Here is a 19,722-nt window from a genome sequence, read left to right as displayed (position 1 = left end):
CGGTAAATCGATTCCATCCACACGACAACTTGCGCGTTGATCAAATCCAGATTCGAACGACGGCGCGAGCCAACGCGCAATGCATCAGCAGCCAAAAAAAACGGGAAGGAAAAAACAATAACCCCAAGCCAAGCGCGCTCACACAAGGTCAAGCATTCGCCAATAGCCGCTGGGAGAATGAGGGGAATGAAGGAGGTGATGGGAAGCGACGTCTCACACAAAGCGACTGTGATCTGGTAGAACGGATAAAGAAGACAGCAGACAAGCGTTATCACTCCCACCACTAGCAGCATATGAACAGCTGGTGTGATCGCCACAACCAACAAGCAAGGAGGGAGTAAGGGGGGGAGGGCAAGAATCATCTTTTTCTAGCCATCTATAAAATTTATTTTTTGTGGCTGCTATTCTATACAACAACCCAAAATCAGCAAAACCACCCATAATTTTGATGTTTTTCGCCGTGAAATCTATTTCAAAAATTCGCTTGGTCGAGTAAACCCGTCCGGCAAAATGAGTGTATTTTTTGAGTGATTTGAGTGACGCTGTCGAAATACAGTGTCTCTTCGACGAATGAGTTACACCCTCGCGCGAGCCCTCCCCCTCCCCACCCGTAACGCACGGTGCGCTCTGCAGTTCTCAATGTGTTTGTGTTCTTTCGAGCCATGTTACCAACACATGTAAAGATAGTTGTTTCTTTCGTTTTTCGTTTTCTTTCATGCACTTATTCTAAAACTAAACACAAACACTGTCATTTTTTATTACATTAAACACTTTATTGAAACATAAATTACACACTAAAGTACACATTTAGAATCCTTCATACTCACGAATGACGTCATACCGGGTCGAGCCAGGCTGCGGGAAACTTGTCGAAAATCTGCGTTGACTCTGTTCAGTAAATTCTTACCTGTCGATCCACGCACTGCATGTGCGTCTGTGCACACTGTTTATTCACTGCACACTTCACCAAACCACACCGGCGCACGAGACTTATAACGAAATGCGCATCAACGCACAAACACTGCGCGCGGGACTTAGAACGAAACGCGCACAACCATCTCCGGCAAAGCGTCGCGCTGTACTGGTGGTTTTGTACGCGTAGGAGGGGGGGACATACGGAGCGATGGTTCGATGCTGTAGTGTAAGCGAGACAACACGATGTGACGAGCAGTTCCAAGTTGAGCTTGCTGAAAGAAGACACACACACATTCACAGACGGCTCGTCAAAGCACGGTATTTGCATTGGTGTTAGTGAAGCGCGCGTGTAAAACAGAATGCGAACTCTCATCGCAGCGCGTTTCTCCATGCTTCCTCAAGCTTCCTCATACCCCTCGGCCTAAATCACTCAAAATTTGGGGTCTCATTGTTTGCGTGGAACTATTTAACTCGACGTAAACTCGACGTCCTGTCGACGTTCACTCGACGTCTACTCGACGTCGTAGATTTTATAGCAACGGCGGATTTTGCGGGTTGGGTATGGCTGTGAAATATTTCGCATTCAAACTTCCCAACCCGCAAAATCCGCCGTTGCTATAAAATCTACGACGTCGAGTAGACGTCGAGTGAACGTCGACAGGACGTCGAGTTTACGTCGAGTTAAATAGTTTACTCGACCAAGCGAATTTTTGAAATAGATTTCACGGCGAAAAACATCAAAATTATGGGTGGTTTTGCTGATTTTGGGTTGTTGTATAGAATAGCAGCCACAAAAAATAAATTTTATAGATGGCTAGAAAAAGATGATTCTTGCCCTCCCCCCCTTACTCCCTCCTTGCTTGTTGGTTGTGGCGATCACACCAGCTGTTCATATGCTGCTAGTGTTGTTGCAAATTTATAAATGAAATATTTCGAAATTTTCAGTGCTGAAATTTTAGGATTGAAATATTCCTTCGATCAGAATCCAAGCGTTTTCCCTGACATTTCTGCTCGCTTTTTCGATCGCTTTTTGCGGAAAGCGATCGAAAATCCGAGCTACAAAACTGCTCGATTTTGTCGTGCGGGATACAAACCGTTTAAGTGTTTCCATATATTTAATATCGTGCGTAAAATAAATAGATGCATGTTCCAGATCTTGATTCAATGCCCGTGTTCTTTTCATAATCGTGCAAAAGTTGTTACATGTATGTGTGTTTATTCAGAAACAATGTTAGTTGTATTTATATTGGCTTTGCTTTGTGTTGTGTTTTTACCATTATATCGGTGAGAAAGAACCAACTTAACGTGTGAAACATATGTTATTTGCGTGTTAATAATTTAGAAAACTTTTTTACCTCTCCAATAACAACGGTGCACAAACAACAATAAGGCCGAAGCCGTTCCTTCCGAAAAAAAAACAAAAAACGGTGCACAAAGATCATTTTGTTGTGTCGGGAAACAGGCAGTCACAATTTGTTTTTTTTTTTTTTATAATCGTTTAAAAGTTATTACATCTAACTGCATTTAAAAGCTCAATGCTATTGCTGTATTTATATTGGCTTTGCTTTGTGTTGTGATTAATTATCTTCATGTGATGGACATGTAAACTTTATCATTATATCGGTGTGAATGAACCAACCTAACGTATAAAAATTATATTATTTCCGTATTGAGTATTTTAAAATATATTTTCATCTGTTTTGTTGTCAATAGAAACGTCGTAAAATTGATAACGAAGTTTTTTTTAATTTTTTATTTTTTTTTGTATTTTCAGACTTCAACATTGCGTGCTTCAACAGCGTTCAATATAGCTTTTTATATTTTGATGATCCAGCTTTGTCAGCATAGTGTTTTGTAAGGGGTTACCTGAATCATTGGAAGGTATTTTTATCATCAAATTCAAAGAAACCAAATGAAATTAAACTTTTTTTTTGTTGTTGCAGATATTATGCCTTTTTCGATTATAACGACGCATGGCCCAAAAGGCTTTTCTGAACTTACACTAGTGCCAGATGGTTGGATCCAGAGTAACAGTGCTGGGAAAAGTTATGTGTATTGGCCCAAAGGAGACATAGCTAAGCTGATCAAAGTTGAAACAAGTACTCCTTCATCTGGATGGACGAGACAAGCGTGTGTAGTTCAAAAATCAAATATTTTATCTTTACAACAAGGTATAGCTATACTTAGCGATATGTCAGGAGAATCGAGTGATGATTCTTGTATCATACAATCCGTAAAAACTATGTATAGGCAGCGATTTGGCCAGAGAGCATTAAAAAATGCTAACAAAGTTAACGCCTTGTCTGAAAGTTGTATACAGTTAGAAACAGGTACTTTAGCTACAGGTTGCTCACAATTCAAGACAGACACTTTAGCTAAAGGTGGTTCACAGTTAGAGAGAGACATTTTACCTTATGGTTGTGCACAATTAGATACAAATACTTCACCCAAAGGTTGTTCACAGTTAGAGACAGACACTACGAATGAATTCATGGAATCAGCACAGCCGAGTGTTGCACCAGAAACCACTAGAAAGGATTTTCCTTCAGTTCCTTCTCAATTAGAGCAGAATAATAGCTTTTCTCCTACAAATCAGATGGAAAACGCAATCACAAGTTTGATCGCTGTTGTAGGTGGTTTAATTCAACAAATCAGCGACATAAATTCCAACAAACTGATAGGATTAGATAAAATTGATAATTTAACAAAAGTACTAGAGCAGCAGATCGTACCAACGTTAGGTGGTCTTGTAGAGGAATTTAAAGAGTTAAAAAAAAGTTAATTTTAATACGGTTCAAATGGATCTGTTCATTAACAGTTTGGAGCAAGAAAACAGAAAAAGAAAAAAACCATCATTTTCAATGGATCCGATCGATAACCATAAAGATTTAAAGGATTTTGACAAAAGTCTTGAGGAAGACGATTTTAAAACATCTGTTATTGATTGGCTTACCCATAACATATGTGAAACAAACAGTAATAATAGAGTGTTAGATTCTTTGGATATGTTACTGAATCGTTCATTTTGTACGCAAATTAGTTGGTCAGGACAAGGCAAAGAAAACTCGAAAATACCGATAAAAATGTTTCCTAATTTCTTAGAAGTTTTTAGAGAGATAGGTACAACCCATTTGACTTTGGTAACAGATCAATGCTTGAAAGATTTTTTCATAAAAAATTAAAGCATAGCCAGGAAAGATGCATGATTCAAGGGTTACGAAAACCTACTTCTCACAACAAAAGATGTTGATGTTAAGAAGTTTTTGAATACGTTTATTAATTAATAATAAAAAGATTAAAAACTAGGTCGCATTATGTTTCTACAGAATGTGTTTAAAAATAACAGAAACGTGAATTGCCATAAAAAAATGAATTCTCGTAAAACCATTTAACTAAGGCTTACTATACGCTCTATATATTAGTTAAATTTGATTCAATTTGACATGTTTGTTTAGTTGTTAACTACATAACTAATTTCTATTCTATAAAAGTGTGTAGTAGCGGAATGAAAAAAAAAAATTGGATCCATCAGGTTCGACACTATTAATTGCTCCCAGCTTACATTTTACATCTTCACATCTGTATTCGGACGCTGAACGAGTAATTTTCTTTATATCACCTTCAAACGCATGCAATATTTGTGAAGAAAATGGACTATCAAATGCATCATAATAATCAAGTAATTTGAAACCCTGAATAACAATTGATCCATGTGCTTTAGTAACAGAATGGTACTTCACAATACAATTATCAGTTGTCAAAAACCAAGAATCAGGAAAATAATTTCTCAGTAGACAACCACTTCGTAAATGTAACTGCATGCTACCATTTTTTTGAATTTCAAGGAAAGGAAATTGTGCTCTAGTCATATTTAAAGGTTTAAAATTCATTAATTCAATTTTTCTATTAGCTATCTGTTGCAAATTTTTGTATCCTGATCTGAGCATATTTTTCCAAATTTATCTACGTCCTTGTAAATATGTTGTAAATTGTGAACATTGCTGGTCATATACTTTACACCATAAATCTTCTCGAAGTCTAGAACATATTGCTCAAGCATTTCGGCAGCAAGTTTCCAATTTGATTTGTAAATGTTTGACGACAATAATGTAATTGAACAAAATAGCATAAAATGTTCGTATGCGTCTTCTGGTAAATAGTGCTTTAGGATAACAAAGCTTAAAAATTAAAAAAAAAAAACTACTATATTCTGTGCCTTTCCAATGTCGCAAACAATATAGATCTCGTGTTTTACGACGAATTTCATAAGGTAATTTAACATTTTTTAACCACTTAGAAATTTGTTCAATCGTACCGGAAGCCCACTTTGTGTATTTTCCTAAGGTCCCAAGCGACAAAATCGACATGCTTTCTCGCTCTCTCAGGTTTACTGATCTATTGGGTAGAATGAGAAAGCATGTCGATTTTGTTACTTGGGGTACCATCTCTCCACCCAAACAGTAATCTTCGCATAATACCCAAGTATATCAAATGCAGTACGTCTGCGATAATAACATTCTGTATCATGTCGAAATTATCCAGTAGCAGTAGAGGTGTCAAGATTTTATGATGTGCGGTCTGGGATGCTTCTCTAAATTCCTTGTCTGTTCGGGGAGGAGCGTTAATGCCTCTAAACACAACTGTATTCGAATCGTGGTTAAATACTCCAACACATTTACACTTCAAACATCCATTCTTCGCGTTGAAATAAGCAACACCTAAAGACGTGAATAGTTAATTAGTAACTTTTTACACAATTAAAACAATTTACAATTTTACCTTTTATAAATGCTCTGGCTGGTGAGTCTGCTATTATTGCTCGTATTTTTACTCCTATCTTTCTGGACTTTACAAAAACTCCCTTGGCCATTAATGAATTTAGTTAAGTGATTAAGGGTCCTAAAAATTCATCCAGATTTCCTGGCTTTTTGGGGCCATAGAAAATCGCTATAGTCATGACAGGAAAGTCAGGAAGTTCATGTATATTTGCGAGTATTGGCCAAAATTGCGTGGACGAACTCTTATGTAAGGGTAAGCCATCGATAGAAATATTAATAGAAATAGTTTCCACATCAATTTCGTCGTCCCTAAAACTGAAAATTTAATGAGTTGAAAACACCATCAAGACATTTTTTCTGATTCTCACCTGAAATTATTGATGATACACTTCTGCAAACCGTTGTACCAATATTGTCCTCCTTCAATATTTGTAATATTTTTTGCTGTTCTTGGTGTTTTCAAGAGCGTCCTTGGGTCCTTGGGAAATTTTTGCGCAGTCTTTTCCCTAAGAATTTCAAGCATCATTTCTACAGAATGGTGTGTCTGATTTGACGCCCAATATTTAACACATTCAACGAATGCCATCTGTTGAAATATTGAACTACTGTTTTCTTCATTACAATCTTCAGTATCAGCAGCATTGATAATATCACACTCGTCACTGAAGCAAATGCTAGGGCAATCGTGACTTTCATTGAGGAATCCACCACCATCTGAAAGCGCTCCAGCATCATCTTCAGAATGTGTATTTTCGGGTACCTAAAACACAAAACATGTTCCAATTTATGAACATTTTTATAAAATTTAAGCATGCAAACATAAGCACTTACAAATTCGCCAAGGCAATCATTAGATGATGTCGATGAACTAACCACAACATTCGCCAAGTTTCCATTTGTTTTTTTTTTTGTAATTTATCCCTATGCCTGTATAGCATACCACTTTTTCTAATCCGTTTAGTAAACTCCATTGTATTATATTAAAAAAAATGTTAATAATGTTCAATATGATAATAAACAAATGATGAATTCACTTCACAAAAAGAAACACAAGTCTGATTTTATCAAGAATACATCCACTAATAAATGTCCATACGTGTCTGTCATTTGTTTATATATGCATATGCAGCTTATCATAAATGATCACGAAAAAAAACGCCATCTAGTGATCAAATAACTGAAGCTCTGAAACTTGTTTTTTTTAATATGAAAATGTTGTCATGGAAAAAGTGAAATAACGCCATTTAGTGCATCAAATAATGAAGCTTTAGAATTTCATTTTGTTTATATGAACATTTTTTCGCTTGGATTGAGCAAATACACCATCTAGTGAAATAAACATGGAAGCTCTGAAGCTTACAATTTTTTTTGTATGGACATTCAATTTTCCAGTCGTTTAAGCTTAATCTGTGGCACTTGGGTACAGTGAGGATCATCGAAGTTTATCGTTCCAGGTGATTTCAACGCATGGTCGGCAAGCTGGGCAAACGCTCTTGGAGCGTTTAAGAGGAGACACACTGTTAGCAGCCTTCGCTGGACTAGAGATGGTATTCATGAACGACGGTCAAGACACCTTCGTCACGCCTGAACGTAAATCTGCAATTGACCTTACGTTCGTGAGCCGATCATCAATGCGGACAGTAAAATAGGAAGTACTGCCAGATTACTTGAACACAGACCAAAAGGGTACTTTAATCACCATTTGCCAGGAACAAGTTCGTAGTCTGCAAGGCAACGCAAAGAAGGGATGGAAGACAACTCTTTTTAAGAAGAACTATTGGCCGCAGCAATAGACAGAGTTTTACACGAGATGCGAGACCTGGTCAAAGCTCTAGAGAAAGCATGTGATGCTACCATGTCCAGGCTTAAGAAAACTTGTAAGAGGAGGAGCGTCTACTGGTGGACGTCCCGATAGCAGACCTGGGTATTAGATGCAAGGCCGCAAGCAGAGTTGCCTAAATGAGCATACGGCACTCTGGAATTCCCAGAGCGCAGAAGATAATACAAGATGGCGAGAAATGCACTAAAGAGGGATGCTGGAACCTCGCACCTAAGTTCCAACTACCTGTCATAAAGGATTGTCTGATAACCAATACGGATTAAGGACTGGAAGATCGACAACAGACGCTATCGAAAAGATAATCAACATGGCAAGTGCATCCAGAGCTCGCAATCGAGGTGCAATTTTTGCAAGTGCAATTGCCTCCAAAGGCAGTTTTAGGACCTACTCTATGGAATCTGATGTACAACGAGGTGTTCAACTTAACGCTGTACGAAGGTGCATCATTGGTCGACTTTGCTGATGACATAGTGCTGGTAGCAGTTGGAACCCGGATAGACAACTTCGAATCATTAATTGAAATTTTCAATCAATATTGTTCGGCAGTGGATGAACTCAGTGGAGCTTCAGCTGAATCACTCAGTTAGCTCATCGCACTTCTTAAAGTATCTGTGGATTACGATTGCACCCCCCACCCGCCCCTAAAAATAAAAAATAAAATAAAAATAAAATAACAAAATAGAGGACACAGGACATGGGCTTTGATGCCGTGTTTGAACGGTTTTTTTTAGTGTTGGGTAAAGTGCTACTGTACGCAGTGTGCGCACTTCGCACAGTACACACTCTTCGCAGAGATATCAGAGTTACATAGTTTTTTTTAAATATAAAATAGTAGGATTTTTATACCTGGTTACAGGGTTTTTTTCCAGGGGTTCCCATAGTGGTGGGCCACTTCCTTGATTATTTTCAATGGGAAGTGAACTTCATATGGTGGAAATTGACACCATTCTGGACAGGGTAGAGAAAGCCATACCTGTTTGTACAGGCTCCAAGAAACCTCCTATTGGATTTGGTCAACGAGGATGTTATAGAGTCCAATTCCTATTACATTGAGTTCATTACATTTGGCGTGAGAAAAAGTTGATACAGGGTTTTCTATTCCATTTAACAAATTGTAGTGACCGGAGGACGAAATACGCTTTTCGGATCTCATTAATACGCCACGCACTCACAGTATATGTGTTCCAGCTGACAGTTCTAACTCAACTGTCCTTCTCTCACTGTTGATACAACTATCCATTTATCTCTTTTTTTTCTTTCTCTCTCGCTTCCTCCCATACCTTATAATCCCTACACAAATGTCCACAGTTTACTAGCAATCCTCGATTTGAAAAACACGGTTGTCTACCACTTACAAACAAGTCAAGTCGTTTTTGGTACACTGTCCTTTTCAATTTTACAATTGTAGTCTTCGAAAACACACGTCAGATACGGCACACTTTGTTTTGATTTTGGCTGGAACGGAATTTATTGTTTCGATAATAGAATATGATAATAGATAACAGAATATGTTTGTTCGTATCTATTTTCGTCGTTTTCAAAACTATGACGTTTCATACGTGGATCGAGTAGCATTGCTTGATTTACAATCGTGTTTCGAAACATGGGATCAAATCTTTCATCAAGAACATTTATGAAATAGTTTTCTAATATTCAAACTGAACATTTTAATTCTTCGTTCAATAAATCAGAAGGTTAAGTGATGAGAATTCTTATAAGGAGTCCCATGTGTGATAATGTAATCATACCATTTTTTTCTGATGGAGCATTTTTTGCAGCGTAATCGAAGTTTTGTAAAATTTTGATTGCCTGCTCTATCAGAATCCAGTCTTTGTTTGTAGAGAAGTTTTCATCTTGATTGTATCTTAACAATATCGCTTTCCGCCAAAAGCGATCGAAAAAGCGAGCAGAAATGTCAGGGAAAACGCTTGGATTCCGATCGAAGAAATATTTCAATTCTAAAATTTCAGCGCTGAAACATTCGAAATATTTCATTAATAAATTTGCAGCAATTTGGAATGCGAAATATTTCACATCCATGGGCTGTGAAATATGTTTGCAGTTTGAGTTAGAGAAGTTTTCGATCGCTTTGCGCATCGGGATATCATCGTTCGCAACAATGCAAAAGGCTCTCTTCTCTTCATCGGTGCTCCCAAGATGCGGACTGTGCATACTTATAATGCTCAGGGTGAAAAATCTGCCACGATTCCTCAACCTGCATGTCCGTTTGTTGATCGGTCACCACCCGATCACTCTCTGCTGCTTGTCACCTAGCACCATGAACGCCGTACCGAGCTCGCGCGTTACCGTAGTTTCCTACCAATTTTGGTTGAGGACTTAAATCGAAGGAAGAACCTCGCTAAACAATTCGTTCGAACAGTTTTTCTTGCGCGAAATTGCTTGCAGTTGTAGCGACCTTGCCCGCTACGATCCGTTTTCGATAAGGCTACGCGTAGCTGTGGCGAAAGGGGCGGCCGTGAGAATAAATATTGCGAATAGTTGCGAAAGGAGAACGAGTGAACCGAAAACCGTGAGAGCGAGCGATCTGACGAAGCGGAGTACGATGATCGAGCGGTTCTGCGGCGGGATGGCGAAAAAACGACGCGACACTTTGGTAACGGTTATCATGTAGTTTGGTGGCGGTTTTTGGCTCGTGCTATAAAGTTTTAGTTGGTTTGGCGTTATATTAAATAAAAATAATTTATTTATTTTTAAAAAGAAAAGTAGTTAGCCGTTTCACAGTATTGGTCGATTTCATTGCTCCCTCATAAATGGTATTTTTTGTGTAATTTTCAACAAGAAATTTTAATGTTAAGGCCTGTAGTAAGCTTTAATTTATGCTGTCCGAGCTTTTGGTCGGGTGCTATAAATATAACTGCTAAAATTATGGGTGAAAAAACTGCTTGCTCTCACAATCGGCTTACATGCTCGGACGCTGGGGCCAGAGTTCAGAGTTCTGGCCAGAGGTCAGAGTGTAGTTGTACAGAGTGAGAGACCTCAGGCGAGCTAGTGTTACGATGTTGAGCTGGCTTGAGAAACCCTGTAAATTTGGATATTTCACACTGAATTTATATGCAAGATATCCCATTATGTAATGCAGTCCATCACTTTCATGTTCTGATATTTCTAAATTGCTGCTACCAACGCAGCCAACAATTTCATTTTCAGCGCTATTACTTTCCGCCAGGTTGTTATCTTCTTCCATCAAAGAAATTTCTGGCAGTGTTTGAGGAATACCTGCAATGGAAATTACCGTGGCAAACAGATATTCCATATTGTGCTTTCCTTCGTTGTTTGGTGTTTTGCTGTTATTTGAATTATTTTTTTCTTCATATGATGTGTGATTTTTCAAAATAATATTCGTCTTTCCCAAAATCATCATTCGAATTCTGTATGAACAACTTAACGGTGAAGGATGATCGTATCACCTTGTTGACGAATTTGTGAAAAAAAAATCTCAAGAACATCTTGGTTGAGCTGAGAATGAGATGAACATAATGACAAAGAGGATTCATGACATAATTGAAATCAAATGATGTTAAATAATATTTACCTTATGCGTTGATACAAATGTTATTTGATGTTTTGCTTTCATGCCTTCAAACAGCATTCTTAGTGATGTATTATGCATCAATGTTGATTCAAAAAAAAAAAACAAAATTGCATATTATTTTTACCTGTTGGTATTGCTTTCGACATGAGATCAAACATATCGTTTAACGCTTGATTTTGATTTTCATTTGCATTAAACGATTTTTTATAGTGGATTTTTGCTACCGGTGTGTACGACTTTGAAATATTGAACCAAAGGTCAATTTTTTCAATAAAATCGGCTAAATGTTTGGCATCTGTACGGGTCGGAAAATATATCCTGTAGCAGTGTTTCGCGATATTAGCTCAGCTGCTTTACGTACATTTTGCCGCTCTTGTGGGGACATATACAAGTGATGTTGGGTGAGCTTAAACAACAGAGTTGTCTCGGATTTAGTTCTTTCGAGGACTAATTCACGAAGAATATGAGTACTTATATGATTGTCTTTAAATTTCAAACCGGTGTCAAGTAACGAATTTCTAATTAATTTTAGTAAGTAAGGTGCATCCGGCAAACATAAACATTTTTTTATTTTGGTTACTGGGTGAGGAAAGTGAGGACTTAGGTAATAACACCTGTTCTCACTTTCCTCTAAATCGTTATCCGGTTGTTATGGATCGCAATGAACTACGTCTGAATCGTTTTCAGCTACGTTTGGATCGTTTTCAGCTACGTTTGGATCGCTTTCAGCTACCTTTGGATTTTACGGTAGCTCGCGCAAATTTCGTTGCGGCGCAAAGTTCATTTTGTGACCGCTTGGCATACCTCACGATCCTCCTCATAATAAATGATTCGAAAAGCAAACATTTCATATTGTTCTATGTTTGAACCCAATTGGGAACTTGTGTTGAAAACCGATTTTTAAGCAATGAATAACATTTGACAGATTTGTCCGCTTCTACGCATCAGAATAAATTCCCAATCAGACCGTCCCTCCTCAACAAAGAAGGAATATCCGGCTAAATCTCGAAATCCTAAACAGGACTGAATAACCACGAAGGTCAATACGCCAAAAAGAAGAAGATTGTGAGGGTTTGTTTGGAAAACTTGGTCAAAGAATACAAAAATGTATGAATGATGATGTAACATAAAAAATTATTAGATTTTACAATTGAATGCATTAATTATTTAATTCTTTCCTTGGAATGCAAATGTATCCCGCGGTCACATAATAAACGGCTGCGATGCAATGAAATTTGCGCGAACTACCGCAAAATCCAAAGGTAGCTGAGAGCGATCCAAACGTAGCTGAAAACGATCCAAACGTAGCTGAAAACGATTCAGACGTAGTTGATTGCGATCCATTCTCATGGATTGCGATCCATAGCAACCGGATAACGATTCAGGGGAAAGTGAGAACAGGTGTATGTGCACCTAAGTCTTTCCAGAATCCAACATTCGCCTGACAATTATCACTAACTATCGCCACAACATTGATGCTCTTTTGGAAAAGCCGTTATACAATTTCAAGGATGATTTGTTTCTTCATTTGTTGGTCAAAGCCAATATAAATTGGTTGCTTCCAATTTCTGAAGAGACCCCGAGCCATTACTATTTGCAAATAGCTATAAGGTTCAACAATTTCATCAGCTGCTAGATCATATTCAAAATTCTTACATACTTTCATGTCGTCAAAGCTCAAGACGCATTCTCGATCACTCTCAGAAAATTCGCCAGCAAGATTTTTCATAAAAAATATGTCGTTGAGGATTCCTTGCTTAAGATCCAGTTTTCTTGCGTAGAGTTGCAATTTTATTTTATTTTATTTTATTTTATTAATTGCTCGGCCACGTTGGGTTACAGCAATAGTGCTTACTGACTATAGTATACCATTATTCACGAAGGAGTTGGAAGGAGTTTATGGTACGGAAAAGGAGCGAAGACGGGATCGGTAGACAGGATAGGATATGTTGAAATCGAACAGATCAGAAGTACTATTAAAAGACGATATAGCTCTTACAAAAGGCTCATTGCGAGCAAAACGTGTACGACATATAGGTAACTGGAGACGAAAACGATAACGTAAGGTGCGACAAGGTGCATACAAATGTAAGCGCGACAGAAGTGAAGGAGTATCAATCGTATTGAGCAATATGCCAGCGACAAAAGAAGCCTGAGCGACCGAGAGGCGGTGCTCCAACTTGGCAAAGCCTAATAGAGTGCATCTATCGTCATACGAAGGAAGCGGAATAGAGTGATGACCCAGCGACCTACGAAATACGATCCTTGTAAACGCAATGTTGATATTGATGGCATCGGTATATTTAAATGAAATATTATATATTATTGGTTCGTTTACAGAAATGCCTAAGTGTAAACGCCCAACAAATTTAAGTTTTTATTTATTTATTTATTTATTTATTACGATACAAATATCTGCCTCAGAGGGCTAAATATAGGGAAACTTACTGACTAAAACTTAAAATTAATGATAACAAACAAATACTTAAATCTAACTAGACAAACATATACTAGACAGCAAGCAATTTGTAACACAGTGTTGGAATTAGAATAATTATTTTCGAACATAAATTTGAATTGCATAAAACAAAGCGTTAGGAAACTAAGATTAGGTTATAAACTACTCGACGTTAGAAACTGCTCGATCTGCATGAACTATGAACTGCATGAATTATTATATACAAAAAAGGACAAACGAATATACAGTTGCAAACCGACCAGCGATAAAGGTGTACACTTTCCTATTCAAATTTCCTCCAAATATCACAGCCAGCCCCTTTTCGTGAATATATTTCACATTTTTGGTCCTTCGAACCGGATCGTGATATACGGAGAAGAAATAAGTTTCATTCTGCATCAAGAGTGGAATTCGGTATTCGTCGTCAAGTGTGCAAGTCATTCCGTGACAATTCCCGCCATCGCATATCGCCCCGCATCAAGGGCAACGGTCGGTTACACGCCATCATTTTGAATTTCGCGCCATCGCTTTGTTCGTTATTTTCGTGTGATATCGCAGTATTTTCTTTGTGCAATGGATAAGAAAATTAAAGCAGTGCAACTGAAAAAGAGGATCGCCCTGGAGAACATAAAATCGCTGGAACGGTTCCAGGCGAAATATTCGAGTGATGATGCCAAGCAGATTCCGGAGGTGTTAGAAGATCTGGCGAAACATAAGGAAGAGTTTTTCACCGCAGTTTCGAAACTGGAAGAGCTTGAAGATAAAGACGAAGCGGTCGAAGCCAGCATAATGGAACGGATCGACATTGAAGAACGCTGTCGCAAGCTAAAATCATTTCTACGGGAAAGACAGCCAAAGGAAGAAGGTTCGCTCAACGATACAACGGGCTTGGCTTCCTCAACGCTTGCATTCGGTCGACCCCACGCGCCAAATTTACGTTTGCCCAAAATCGAACTTCCAACATTTGACGGAGATCACACAAAATGGCTTTCTTTCCGAGATCGCTTCATCGCAATGATCGACGCTTCAGCCGAGCTTCCATCTATCGCGAAGCTACAATACTTACTGTCATCGTTGAAGGGGGACGCGGCGGTACCCTTCGAGCATACACCTTTAACGGCGGACAACTATTCGGTTACCTGGGCGGCGCTTCTTAAACGGTACGACAATTCTCGTCTTTTGATTCGCGAATACTATCGCAAATTGCACTACCTTCGGGGAGTGCAATTGGTGTGCGTTGACAAGCTCACGCACCTGGTGGATGAATTCACCCGCTTCGTCAACGGGTTGAAAAAGCTGAACGAACCGGTTGACTCGTGGGACACACCCCTCTCAAACATGCTGCTGATGAAGTTGGATCGAGAGACATTGTTGGCTTGGGAGAAACATTCCGTGCACTTCACGACGGACAAATATAAGGATGTGATCGACTTCGTGCAAGATCGTATCCAAATCTTGAAATCGACCAACAACTGCGTGAAGGATCAAGCAGCTAGTGGTATCAAGGTGGCCGGTCTCATTCGTCAACCAGGGCAACGGAGATTCATCGCGAATGCAGCTACATCTCGCTCGGCTCCTGCTGCATCGACTGCGCACACCCAACAGCCAAAGTGTCCATTGGAGTGTTCCGAAGACCACACACTGCGCAACTGTCCAGTGTTCATCGCCAAGGAGGTCCAACAGCGACGGGACGTCGTCGCATCGAAGCGGCTGTGCTGGAACTGTTTGAACAGCAATCATCAGGTTAGAGCGTGCAAGTCGGATTATTCGTGTCGCACGTGTCGTGAGCGTCATCACACACTTCTACATCATTCACCACCCTATGCTCCACCCGCAACGGTAACATTGTCAGCTCAGTCGAATGAAGACAATGTGTTTCTGGCGACGGCAAACATCCAGATCAAGGATGACTACGGAAACACCCATGAAGCAAGGGCTTTGTTGGATTCGGGATCCATGTCTAATTTCATCGCTGAGGAGTTCGCACGGAAACTGCTGACGAGTCGCAAAAGGGTCAACGTCGCTGTATCGGGCATCGGCAATGCAGTACAGCAGATCAAGGGTTCCATCGTCGCTACCGTTCAGTCCAAGACACAACCCTTCGCAACGGAGATGACTTTCTTGGTTCTGGACACGCCATCCGCAAACATTCCTACATCACCAACGGACGTCTCTTCATGGAAGATGCCGGACGTGGCATTGGCGGACAGCACCTTTAACAGTCCGGGGCAAATCGACATCGTCATCGGAGGCGATACGTTCTGGGAGCTCCACACCGGTCGCAAGTGCTCTATCGGTAGAGGCAAACCGTGGCTGGTCGAAACCCACTTTGGTTGGGTTGTCACCGGCAACACTCATCATTCGTCAGTCGGTCCGCGGCTGTGCCATCTATCTGCATACGACACCCCACTGGAGGAGACCATGCAGCGGTTCTGGGAGAGTGAAACCATAGCCGAGGATCCTGTGCTATCGGTTGAGGAGAATGCTTGCGAGAAGCATTTCGCAGCAACAACTGTTCGCAACTCAAGTGGAAGGTATGTCGTTAGTTTGCCATTTAACTCCAACCCTAATATCGTTTTAGGAGAGTCGAAGGAAATAGCCGATCGCAGACTGCGTTCTATCGAACGGCGGTTGAACACCAATGCTAAAATGAAAGAAGAGTATGTGAAATTTATGAAAGAATATGAGCATTTGGGGCATATGAAGCGGCTTACCAGTCCTGCAAACGATTCGGTAGAGCATTACTACCTCCCACATCACGCTGTCGTTAAAGAGTCAAGCACAACCACGAAGGTGCGTGTCGTGTTCGATGCATCCTGTAAGACTTCGAGTGGTTACTCATTGAACGATAAACTCTTAGTGGGACCAGTCGTTCAAGAAGATCTTTTATCGATTATCCTTCGGTTTCGTTCTCGTGCCATTGCTCTCACTGCAGACGTAGAGAAGATGTATCGGCAAATTTTACATAGCCCTCATGACCGTAACTATCTACGCATCCGGTACAGAGAACATCCTGCAGATCCTATATCGACCTTTGAGCTACAGACGGTTACGTACGGCACAGCCTCTGCTCCATTTTTGGCAACCAGGACCCTCAAACAGATTGCTCTTGACCACAAGGAAGAGTATCCTTTGGCAATGAACGTGGTCATGAACGATTTTTACGTAGATGATTTGCTAACGGGTACCGATGATTTGTCCGAAGCAATCGTTATACAAAGGCAAATCTCAGACATGCTAAATTCAGCTGGTTTCACGCTGAAGAAATGGGCATCGAACCGCTCCGAAGCATTGAAGAACGTTCCTTCAGAAGATGTGGCGGTACAACTCTCGCACGAGTGGAAGAGCTCGAAACAAGTATCCACACTAGGCATCGTTTGGGAACCGGCAACTGATACACTACGGTTTCGTATTGAGATACCACCTACAACACCCAGCATGACGAAAAGGTTAATTTTGTCATATATCGCCAAGATATTTGATCCCCTCGGGCTACTGGGCCCAACGATCATCATCGCAAAGATGTTCATGCAGCAACTATGGGCTCTCAAGATTCATGGAAAGGCATATGACTGGGACAGCGAGCTACCATCGCACTTACAGCATGAATGGTCGAAATTTCACTCTACATTATCTTCACTACGCAATTTGACAGTCCCACGGTACATATCGCAATGCACGGCAACAAGTCTGCAAATTCATATCTTTGCTGACGCATCACAACTAGCATATGGTGCTTGTTGCTACATTCGGGCTGAAAGCATGGAAGGAGTCACCGTGCAGCTGCTAACAGCCAAGTCAAAGGTCGTTGCGTTATCCAATTCACATTCCATAGCTCGATTGGAATTATGTGCAGCACGACTAGCCACACTTCTTTACGAGAAAGTCCAGCAATCACTGAAAATTTCTGCTACCACCATCTGTTGGACCGATTCCATGACTGTCCTTCACTGGCTGAATTCAGCACCAAATCGATGGAAGCCCTTCGTTGCAAACAGGGTTGCAAAAATTCAGCACACGGCTGGAATACAATGCTGGAAGCATGTTCCAGGCTCGGACAATCCAGCAGACGACATTTCGCGAGGTTTAACGCCGGAAAAGTTGCTAGTGTGTGAGCGCTGGTGGCACGGGCCACATTGGTTAGCACGCAACTCGGAAGAATGGCCACAGAACACACCATCACCAAGCGAAGATGAGAGCGCAGAAGAAGAAAAACTATCGTCACGGGTTGCAAGCACAGCATTAATCTGCGAATTTCGAAACAGTTTGTTCTCACGATTTTCGATCTACCACAAACTGCAAGGAGTTGTTGCACATTGTTTGCGCTTTATACAAAACGCAAAGCGCCGCGTAGGAAACAAGGTCCATGCTAAGGATATCCCACCGCTCACTGTAGACGAACTCAAGGCGGCAGAACTCAAGTTGTGTTATCTTTCGCAACAAGACACCTTTTCCGAGGAGATACAACACCTGCAGAAGGGCAAAGAGATTCCGAAGAACTCCAAACTGAAATGGATTTCCCCTTTCATAGATACGCAAGGTATTCTGCGCATTGGTGGCCGGCTCAGTAACGCACATCTGTCGGAATCAGAAAAACACCCGGTAATATTATCATCGAAACATCCACTGTCCGCACTACTAGCTGTTTCGATACACTTGAGTAAGCTGCATGCTGCACCACAACTGCTTTTAACAACACTACGCCAAAGCTTTTGGATAATTGGCGGTCGCAATTTATGCAAGTCTGTGTACCACAGTTGCCACGCATGTTTTAAGGCCAAACCCACACGGTGCGCGATGAATCATATGAAGTGGAAGTTTATCCCACCAAGAGCACCACATTTTGGAGGTTTATGGGAGGCGGCGGTGAAGGCAGCTAAAAAGCATATAGTCAGAACAATAGGAACAACAAGCATCACACAGGAGATCATGCTTACCCTACTTGCCCAGGTAGAGCAATGTTTGAATCCGCGACCAATTACACCTCTATCCGATGAGCCGTCGGACTTGGAACCATTGACACCGGGACACTTCCTCGTCGGTGGCAATCTGCAAGCGGTACCAATCATCGATTACACCGAGACACCGAGCAACTATTTGAGGGAATACCAGTTGGTACAAAAACATCTGCAAACCATTTGGGCTCGATGGTATCCGGAGTACCTGCAGCAGTTACAAGCTCGAGCCAAATATTGCAACGGGAAATCAGCGGTTCTGAAAGAAAATACACTGGTGATTATTAAGGAAGACAATGTACATCCTACCTCGTGGCCGATGGGGCGCATCGTTGCAGTACACCCTGGAAAGGACGATGTTGTTCGCGTCGTTACAGTGCGCACTGCTTCAGGGAAGCAAATCGTCCGCGCAGCTAATCGTCTGGCAGTTTTGCCTAATCCGGACGTAATTAGCAACTTAGAGCAGAAGGAAACCACTGGCACTGAGTAACGCGCAGCTGCAAGCCACGCGACATTGTTTACATTTCGCACTCATGGCAGAACAAGATACACGCAACACACATTCACACATCTACACACACGAGCAGTATGATAGGAGATAAGCGTCAGGTTCAAGAGTCGAACTGTTTTTGAATTCTTTTTTGAACTCATTTTTGGATTTATATTTTGCATGAAATTTAAAGAAGTTCTTCTTTGGTGGCCGGGAATGTTGGAATTAGAATAATTATTTTCGAACATAAATTTGAATTGCATAAAACAAAGCGTTAGGAAACTAAGATTAGGTTATAAACTACTCGACGTTAGAAACTGCTCGATCTGCATGAACTATGAACTGCATGAATTATTATATACAAAAAAGGACAAACGAATATACAGTTGCAAACCGACCAGCGATAAAGGTGTACACTTTCCTATTCAAATTTCCTCCAAATATCACAGCCAGCCCCTTTTCGTGAATATATTTCACACACAGCCAACACAAGTAAAATGAAAGAATTAGGATGGGGAAACAAAAAGGGAGTCAAAGAACTGAAGGAAGAGGGGGCGAAGGGATTGAAGGGGAATATGAAAATCAAACACACCAGAGGCACTGTTGAAGCGATTGAGGGATCGAAAAACGGATCATTGGTGCCATACAGCGTTCTTCTCGACGGGATTTGAAGGAAATCGCGGTGTCGAAGAAAGCGAGCAGGCGCGTACAGCGGTATTCTGTTAAGAAGTGA

General features: G+C 40.6%; 1 protein-coding gene across 1 annotated transcript; it reads left to right on the top strand.

Moving 5' to 3' along the window:
* Nucleotides 1-14,117: 14,117 nt before the first annotated feature.
* Nucleotides 14,118-17,271, top strand: LOC120893759. The gene is made up of 2 exons (XM_040295842.1): nucleotides 14,118-17,108; nucleotides 17,200-17,271. Exons 1-2 carry the CDS (start codon nucleotides 14,118-14,120, stop codon nucleotides 17,269-17,271), a joined length of 3,063 nt encoding a protein of 1,020 aa, XP_040151776.1.
* The last annotated feature ends 2,451 nt before the right edge of the window (nucleotides 17,272-19,722 follow it).

This window comes from Anopheles arabiensis, chromosome 2 (assembly GCF_016920715.1).
Source record: "Anopheles arabiensis isolate DONGOLA chromosome 2, AaraD3, whole genome shotgun sequence".
Classification (NCBI taxonomy): Eukaryota; Metazoa; Arthropoda; class Insecta; order Diptera; family Culicidae; genus Anopheles; species Anopheles arabiensis.
The sequence above is the reverse complement of the archived record's forward strand: the minus strand, read 5'-3'. Positions and strand labels throughout refer to the sequence as shown.